The 9,373-nt window shown below is 55.5% G+C and overlaps 1 protein-coding gene across 1 annotated transcript; it reads left to right on the top strand.

The window, feature by feature from the left end:
- Positions 1-9,373, top strand: Aplp1 (amyloid beta (A4) precursor-like protein 1; the record flags this gene model as incomplete). The annotated part of the gene is given in 17 exon segments (XM_005400298.2): positions 1-86; positions 951-1,094; positions 2,094-2,226; positions 2,431-2,543; positions 2,805-2,938; positions 3,031-3,212; positions 3,657-3,787; positions 4,169-4,243; positions 5,239-5,397; positions 5,475-5,603; positions 6,449-6,548; positions 7,695-7,802; positions 8,058-8,084; positions 8,274-8,344; positions 8,544-8,606; positions 8,740-8,883; positions 8,970-9,373. Coding segments are annotated over 17 exon segments (1,898 nt in total), but the record flags the coding sequence as incomplete, so codon positions are not given.

The raw sequence follows: 9,373 nt of genomic DNA, 5'->3' as shown, positions 1-9,373 counted from the left end.
CGCTGCTGCTGCCCCTCTTGCTCCTGTCTCTGCGCGCGCAGCTCGCCGTCGGGAGCCAGGCCGGTGGGAGCCCCGGCGCGGCCGAGGTGAGGCCGGGCCGGGTCCTGGGGGATGGGGGAAGGGGCGGGACCGGGCCGCAGGACCCCGACGCGGACCTGCCCAGGGCAGAACGCGCAGTCCTTTCAGTCAGGTGGCCCGCCCCCGGCGTCCCTAACGGCACTAGGCGTTCATGCACCGAGGATTCCTGGCCCTGGTCCCCCATCTTCTGATATCCTAGCCCCCTCCGACCCCGGTCCCAGAAGACCAGCCTACCCACCTAGACCGTCTCCAGAAGACTAGGCCTAACCCCTTCCCACCGGAAAGTAAGACCCACCAGGCAGCAAGGCACTAGGATCCGAGAATCCTGGCCCCTTGCATCCTCTGTACCCAAATAAGGGCCCCCTCAGGATCCAGGAATCCAGGCCTCCAGCCACTACCCCCAACCGGGATGTAGCTCCCCAGTCCTCAAGGACCTGGTATCCAGGCCTACAGGGAAGCCAGGCCCTGTGGTCTTTGCACCCCCGCAATGGGAAGCCTGAACTAGGGATGGAGGGAGGAGGGGCCAGAACGCCTGGGTTCAGGCCTCCTCCCCCACAATTCAGTATTAACCCCTTCAAGCTCCTGCGCGACTGCTTTGAGGTGGGGGCGGAGTCTGTCTCCGCAGCAACAAGCCTCGAGAAACCCGGGGGACCTGGGTTGCCATAGAAACGGGAGAGCTGGGGCGCCCCCGCCCTACGGGAGCTGTTTCCCAGGGAACGGTGTTTTCTAAGAAGGCGGGTGCGGAGCGCTGGGGGGAAGGGGACGGCAGCTGGGGGTGGTCTGAATATCTGGGTCTTAGGGAGCAGTGAACTAGGGAACCCATATGCTAATGTCCCCCGGGCCTTCACTGCTTTTTCCATCTCCACGGCTAGGCTCCGGGGTCGGCCCAGGTGGCAGGACTATGTGGGCTCCCAACGCTTCACCGGGACCTGCGCACCGGCCGCTGGGAACCAGACCCACAGCGCTCAAGACGCTGTCTCCGGGACCCGCAGCGCGTGCTGGAGTACTGCAGACAGGTGGGCGGGGCCTACGGGAGGGGCGTGGTCAGCGGGGAGCGGGTTCCAGAGAGGGCAAGGTCGCCTCTGAGAAGCTAGACTCGCAAAAAGCAGGGTCCTGGGAGATGCGGAATCTGAGGCGGCAAAGGGAACTGGAAGATGTGGCCAATGAAGAGGCGAGTCAGAACCTGGTTTGAGAAACTTAAGTCTGGAGAAGGAAGAGCTGCTCAAAGATTCCTTCTAAGGAAGGTGGCCAGGGAAGTGGCCGGGTTTAGAAATCTGGTGGGCTTTGTAGGAGTTCGGGCATAAGTGGGCGTGGCCAGTGGAGAGACGGGGCTAATAACGAAAGACCTATGAAGCAGGAAGATGGGGCGAGGGAAACAGTGGAGCCCAATGAGCAAGCGGATAGCCAGGAGGCGTGGCTATGAAAAGGCCGGTCTAATAAAAAGAGAAGGAATACTTAGGAGAGGCCAAATCAAAAGGAGCAAGGCTTGGAGGAGGAAAAGATCTAGGGGAGAAGAACCTGATTGTGGAGGCGAGGTGACCAGAGAAATGAGTTTACAGAGGTTGAATTTATAAGCAGATGAAGGGATCTGCATGAAGCAACTGGACAGGAGAAGAAGTGCTAAGGAGAGAAAGGTTGTGGCCAAAGAGCATGGGGGACTTAAGATACCTTCGATGGGTTTTATGCAGAAGCATGATCTAGGGAGATCTTACGAATACTAGAGTCTTGAGACAGGTGCAGTGGTGCGTGCCTGAGAGGCGAGGAAGGAGGATCACAAGTTTGAGGCCAACCTGGGTAATTTAACGACTTATCAAGACCCTGTCTCAAAGTTTAAAAAATAAATACATAAATAAAAGAAGAACCGGGCATGTAGCTCAGTGTGAAGGCCTTGGGTTCGACCCCCAGTACGGGAGTGGAGGGCAGAGCCTCGAAAAGGGACGTGACCATGACCAGTGGAGAAGGGTGGGTGGCAGGGGCAGGGTAATGGGTTGATTGTGCCTCCTTGGTGCCCCCAGATGTATCCGGAGCTGCACATTACGCGAGTGGAGCAGGCGGAACAGGCGCTGCCCATGGAGCGCTGGTGTGGGGGCACCCGCAGTGGCCGCTGTGCCCACCCCCACCACCAGGTGGCGCACTTCCGCTGCCTGCGTGAGTCACAGGCTGGGAGGGGGGAATGGAGGTGGGAGTCTCTGAGAGGTATTTCTGAGCCCTGTCTCTGGCCCACAATGAGGGGCTGGGTGCCCGGGTCCAAAATGGGGCAGAGAAGCCTCTGAGGATGTGATATCTGGGTTCTGGCGAGGGTGGAGCTGGTAACTATGGGAAAATCTCATCCTGGTGTCCCCAATTCCTCAGCTGGGGAATTTGTGAGCGAGGCTCTACTGGTGCCAGAAGGCTGCCGGTTCTTGCACCAAGAACGGATGGACCAGTGTGAGAGTTTAACCCGGAGGCATCAGGAGGCACAGGAGGTCAGGACCCTGGCCCACCCATGCCTGCCCCTCTACAGCCCAGGAGTCCAAGCCCCGAACACCTCCTTTACCAGAACCTAGGAGTCTTATTACAGCTCCCTGTTCCCACTGGGATCTGGGAATTCCATCCTCCAACCCTTTCCTCCAGAACCAGGAATCCAGGCTCCCAGCCTTATCAGCCCCCAAGACCCAGGCATCCAGGCTTCCAGTCTACACCCTCCTACTCCACAGTCCTGGCATCTGGGCCCACTCTTCCCACAGGCCTGCAGCTCCCAGGGCCTCATCCTGCATGGCTCAGGCATGCTTTTGCCCTGTGGGGAGGATCGGTTCCGAGGTGTGGAATATGTATGCTGTCCACCTCCAGTGACCTCCAACCCGTCTGGGACAGCAGTTGGGTGAGTGGCCATCCTAATGCTCCTAGGGCAGAGGATGGAAACCTTGGGGCCTATGCTCAGGATCCTACTGCCTGGGTCTCCTGCTCCCTCAGTGACCCATCCACGAGGTCCTGGCCCCTGGGGGGCAGAGCAGAGAAGGGTGAGGATGAGGAAGAGGAGGAATCCTTCCTACAGCCAGTAGATGATTACTTTGTGGAGCCCCCCCAGGCTGAAGAGGAAGAGGAAGAAAGAGTCCCACTCCCGAGCTCCCACGCCCCTGCTGTGATCAACAAAGGTAAGGTAGTCTCCTCGGCCCTCTCTACCACTGGAAAAAGGGTGATCTGAAGGAGCTGTGCTGTAGGGCCCCTTTGGGGAGGGACCTGTAGGGGAGAGGCCCAGGTGGGGGGAATGGAAGAGATAGGAGTAACTTTGGAAAAAGCAGTGGTGGAAGGGTTAGCTCATGAAGAATATAAAGGCACAAGGTAGTTTGGAGATCCTTGGAAGTGGAGGGCCCATTTGATAGGTCCTAAGGGTCATTTGGGAAAAGCATGGAAGATAGTGAAAGCTTTGCAGGAGCAGGCTGGGTCCAGAACTACATCTCTCATGATGCTAGGCAGCAGCGATAGCTCAATGGATGCGTGATGGTCTCCAGTGCACTCTAGGAAATGAGGTTCTTCAGGTAGGAAAGGTGACCTGGCGGTGCACTGCAGGCCAACCTCTGGTCCTGGTGGTCTTGCAGTCACTCCAACCCCGAGGCCCACTGATGGTGTGGATGTTTACTTCGGCATGCCTGGGGAAATCAGTGAGCACGAGGGGTTCCTGAGGGCCAAGATGGACCTGGAGGAACGCAGGATGCGGCAGATTAATGAGGTGGATACTGGGGACCCTAGGAACCCACCATTCCCATCATAGAGCTCCCTAAAATTCCAGAAATCTTCTGAGGAGCCCATTGACACATCTCTGAGGGCTGCACAAACTCCCTTCAACCCTGAGCCCTTAACGCTACCCCCTAAGATGGCTAGTGATCCTTGACCCACCTAGAGTCCCAATGAGATGCCACCAGATTCTCTGGAAACTCTGGCCCGTGGTACACTTCCACTTTAAACTCCCCCTGGGTCTTTCTGCTTGGGAACACAGGAGCTAGTGGGACTTAAGGGTCCTGTGTCCTCCAAAGGCTTGACAAGGAGTTGGGAGACTTGCCGGGTGGATCAGGATGGATTGTAGGGTCCTGAAGTTCCCTCCCTCCCCCAGGTGATGCGTGAATGGGCCATGGCAGATAACCAGTCCAAGAACCTGCCTAAAGCTGACAGACAGGCCCTGAATGAGGTAGGACAAGGGGCTGGATGGTCTAAGCCTGGCTCTGGCCAAGTCCTACCCCATCCATGTCAACCCTCTCCTACTCACCTTGGTGTTTCCTGGCCCCACACCTCCATTTGGCCCTGCCACTCTTGACCTGACATTGCTGTCCTCCTTAGATTGGCCAGGCTTAAGCCTCCTCTCTCCCTTTTTGAGACAGGGTTTCACTATGCAGCTCAAGTTGACCTTGAACCCATTTTGTAGCCCAGGCTGCCCTCGAACTCACAGTGATCCTCCTGCCTCAGCCTCCCGAGTACTGAGATTACAGGTGTGCACCACCACACCTGGCCAGGCTTAACCCTTCTTGACTTGACTTCTTTCTGAGATCTGGCTCTGGAGTCCTCTCCCAAGCCTGGCCCCCTGAAGTTATAGCTGGGTTCGTCTCAGCTTCTCTTGGAGGTGTTCACATCCCTGTAAGGCCCCACCCTGAGTCTGGTCCTGCCATTCTATTTTACTCTTACTTAGTTCCTACCAGTAAGTCCTGCCTCCTAACTTTTGACCTCACCTCCTTCAGCCTTACCTGGGTGCAGCTCTTCCCCATGCATACCCCACTCAGGTTAGGCTGCATTCCAACCCTCAGTCCTACCCCATGGGTCTCATTGAGGCATAGCCTGTCTTGGGGTTGGGCTTGTCCAGGTCTGGAGCCCTGCTCTCCCTACAAGATTTGCAGGGACTTAACACTAACCAGTTCTGTTCCCAGATTATTCCCCCCCAGTCTGATAATTTATACCCTCAGGTTTGCTCCCAGGTGGCCTATCCCTGACCCTACACTACCTGTCCATGTAGCACCCTTTCTAAACAGTGTCCTTTGACCTAGTCCCATCTCAAGTGACTCTGTCCAGGACAGACCCACACAACCCCACCTCACTCACCCCAATAGTCCTGCCTCTCCAGACTCCTTTTGACCCACACCTTTTACCTCTCCTGAATCTGTGCCACCCCCACCTCCCCATCCCCCACACCAGCACTTCCAGTCCATTCTGCAGACCCTGGAGGAGCAGGTGTCTGGTGAACGACAGCGCCTGGTGGAGACCCATGCCACCCGAGTCATTGCCCTTATCAATGACCAGCGCCGGGCTGCCCTGGAAGGTTTCCTGGCGGCACTGCAGGGGGATCCGCCTCAGGTACAAGGTGGTGGGGACAGAGAGCAGAGGGAGAGAAAGGTTGCAACAGACCCGGGCAGCCTTCATCGCTCTCACAGGCAGAGCATGTCCTGGTGGCCTTGCGGCGCTACCTTCGTGCAGAGCAGAAGGAGCAAAGGCACACGCTGCGACACTACCAGCACGTGGCTGCTGTGGATCCTGAGAAGGCGCAGCAGATGCGATTCCAGGTGCTCATATGCCTCCAACTCCCAGATGCCCTGTCAGCCTCCAGATCCCAGGCCCTTAGACTGTTCTCTTGTTCCTTACATCCTGTCCCTGGGGCCCCCTTCCTATACCTAAAGCCCCTTCCTGGGCCTCAGTACCTTTCCCGGTTCCCCATCTTCACTTCCTGCTTCAGACCCTGCTTCCTGATCCCGGCACCCTGCTCGCCACCAACACCGTACCTTTGATCACCTTCTTTTCCTTTGAATTCTTACTTCCTGTCCCTTGGATTTCTACTTCCTTTTCCTGAAACCTTTTGCAGTGCCTTAAACCCTTTTCCTGCCCCTCAACCTTCCTTCCTCCCTAGTTCCACCTGACTCCTTCTCTGTGTCCTCAGAATCTAATTTCTATTTCTTGGAGCCTCACTTCCTGTAAATACTCTGTTCTGTGTTCTTGAACTTCAACTCTTGCCCTTGAACCACTGTCATTTCTATATTAATCTCAAATTCTACTTCCTGTCTGTGGAACCTGCCCAAGCCCCCCTTTCTGTTTCTCAGACCCTACTTTCCACACCTGCCCCACTTACCCCACTTCCTGTCTTCTATACCATCCTCCTTGGGTCCTATACTTACCTCTGGTGCCTCCTTTTCCTTGAGACCAAGGAGCTCACACTTATTAGGGAAGTACTAACCATGAAGTTATATCCCAACCTGATTTATTTTTATGTTTTCACTATCATACAGGGTCTACATTCTTATTAAATTCTCCAGGCTGTCCTCAAACTTGCAGTCCTGCCTCAGCCTCTTGAGTAGCTTGGATTATAGGTGTATGCTACTGCACCCAGCCCATCTCTCATATTTACTCCCCATAGGTGCAGACCCACCTCCAGGTGATTGAGGAAAGGATGAATCAGAGCCTGGGGCTGCTTGACCAGAACCCCCACCTGGCCCAGGAGCTTCAGCCCCAGATCCGTGAGTGCCCATTGCCCCTGGCCCCCATTCCAAACCTCTAAAGGCAGACTTTGAGCCTCAAACCATGAACCCCCATCTTTTTTTAAAGATAGAATCTTGCTATGTAGTCCAGGGTAGCTTGAAATTTGTTATATGGGCCTGACTGGCCTCAAATTCACAATCCTCTCATTTCAGCCTCCCAGGAGCTAGGATTGCAGGCATGTACCCTGTCCAGCTCAGTTATCTACTCTTGTGTAGCAGACTCCAGAACTTAAGTTTTTTTTAGAACTTAATATTTGTATCCTCAAAACCATTTTTCTTCTGGGTATGGTGGGGCTCATCTATAATCCCAATACTCAGGATGTTGAGCCAGTTCAAATCCAGCCTGAACTACATAAAGAGATCCTTCTCCAAAAAAAAGTAAATAAATAAACAGCCGAAAACCATTTTTCTTTGCTCATGATTCGCAGACTGTTCTGGATTCAGCTGGATGGTTCTCTTGGTGAACTTCCCACTAGTAAGTGAGCAGCTGTATTTAGCTAGAGGATCACTGAGGGGCTGGGATTCTGGCAAATGTGCCTATCCCCCTCTCCAGGTAGGATCAGGGCCTCACTCCTCCAAGGAGCCTCTCCATGCAGGGGCTTCCTACCTGATGGTTCAGAACCCCAATGCAGAAAAGTGGAAGTTCCCAGATCATTTTTTTTCAGTGATGAAGACTGAACCCAGGCCTTTGTACACGCGAAGCAAACACTGCCCGTGAGCTCCAACCTCTCCAAATCTTCTTAAGGCTTGGGCCCACATTCAGTTGTTTAGACCAAGTTACAAACCGAGACCAGATTCAATGGGAGGGACCAACATAAGAACATGAATGCCAGAAAGTGTGACCTTGCTCAGCCCCTGGATCTATTGTGACTCCTTCCTGGATGACCCACACCTAAATCTCTTGATATTTCATGAGACTAGATTCTAAAACCTCCAGCCTTCACCCTCCCTGCCAGCAGCACCTCTGCCCAGCTCTCCACTTGGCCAGGTCGCACTTAGGGCTGCCTCTGCTGGCTGCGTGATCTCCCAAGCACTGCACTGTGTGGTGCTCTGCACTCAACCCTGTATGGCTTGTGGAATCCTGATGCTCACCACCTCAGCCCTCTCCTTGCATATTCCCCTCAGAAGAACTCCTCCGTTCCGAACACCTGGGTCCCAGTGAATTGGAAGCTGCTGCACCTGGGGGCAGCAGTGAGGACAAGGGTGGGCTGCAGCCTCCGGATTCCAAGGATGGTGAGTGAGTCTAAATATGGAGAACCCCAGATCCTGGGAACAAGGGTCCAACCTCATTGCTAATCCCCTAGAGTCTGGGGGTGTCTTAGCTACCACAGTAAGGGGAGAGAATGGGGAGGAACGTCTCAGGGTGTGGAGTCCTCTGTAGGGTCCGTAGTCCTCCTTTGGTCCCTGGGAGGGTGCTTCTCCACTCTTTCTTTGATGGCCCCCTCTTCTCTTCACTGTTCCACCTGCCTTGTCCCCTTTGGCTGCCAGCAGACACCCCTGTGACCCTTCCAAAAGGTGAGTGTCACGCAAGGTAGACCTCAGCCACTAAATCCCACCGAATCCTATATCCAAAGTGAACAAGGGTCCATACATGAGCAAATTTAGATCTTCTGGGGTGGAGTCTGGTGCCTTTTCTGCCCCCCTCCTCAGGTGGGGGCAGCACCCCCCTGAGCCCTCGAGAATGAGATAGGACTTGGGGGGTAGGGTCCACAGAACAAGACGCCGCATCTTCTGGGAAAGAGAAGACATCCCCTCTGGAGCAGTATGAGCTAAAGGTGAGTAGGACCTGTGGGCTCCTGAAGGAAGGTCAGTGGGCATCTAGGCTCCTGGGGGTATGGGAGGAGGTGCTGGGGTTTGGAGTCCTTGGCCTGAGGGAAGAGGGGGCTGAAGGTCTGGATTTGGTGTGGGGGAGGGTGCCCTCTTGGACCCTGGGAAGGAAGAAGGTCGGGTCCATGACACTTCTTGCTCCCCCAGGTGAATGCGTCTGCCCCAAGGGGTTTTCCTTTCCACTCCTCAGAGATTCAGAGAGATGAGCTGGTAAGAGGAGGCATAACCCAGGGTATCTAGGGAGAGATGTCGGAGATCAGTGTCTAGGCTGTGGCTCCCAAAGCCGCAGGAGACCTTGATGAGCCTCAAAGTTAGCCCGGGTCCCATGTCCTTTTCCACGCAGGCACCAGCCGGGACAGGCGTGTCCCGCGAGGCCGTGTCAGGCCTGCTGATCATGGGAGCGGGCGGGGCCTCCCTCATCGTGCTCTCCATGCTGCTGCTGCGCAGGAAGAAGCCCTACGGGGCTATCAGCCACGGGGTGGTGGAGGTGAGAGCGCGAAGCCTGCCGTGGGGATGGACAGACCCTGTGTCAGCAGCGAGTCCCAGCCCCGCCCCCTCCCGCCCCTGCTGCAGGTGGACCCCATGCTGAGCCTGGAGGAGCAGCAGCTGCGAGAACTGCAGCGGCACGGCTATGAGAACCCCACCTACCGCTTCCTGGAGGACCGACCCTGAGGCCAGGCCTCCCCTCTGCCTGGCGCCCCACAACCCCAACTCCCAGCCTAGGGTGGGGGAGGGAGGTCTTGACAAGTTCATTCCAACGCCTCCTTTCCGATGTCAAATTCCATCCCTAAGAAACCCCGCAGGTATCCCCCGCTGCCTCCTCACGTGGGACCTCCTCACCTTATTTATTTTATAAGTTAATTTATTGCTCCTTAAGGTGATCACCACATTGGTTCCAGTGTCTGTTGTTCCCTGGAATTCACCCTCCCACATTCTCCCTCTAACATCCCAATAAAGTCCTCTTCCCCACCAGGCCA

This window comes from Chinchilla lanigera, unplaced genomic scaffold (genome assembly GCF_000276665.1).
Source record: "Chinchilla lanigera isolate Chin_1 unplaced genomic scaffold, ChiLan1.0 scaffold00067, whole genome shotgun sequence".
NCBI lineage: Eukaryota > Metazoa > Chordata > Mammalia > Rodentia > Chinchillidae > Chinchilla > Chinchilla lanigera.
This window is presented reverse-complemented; position numbering and strand designations above follow the sequence as displayed.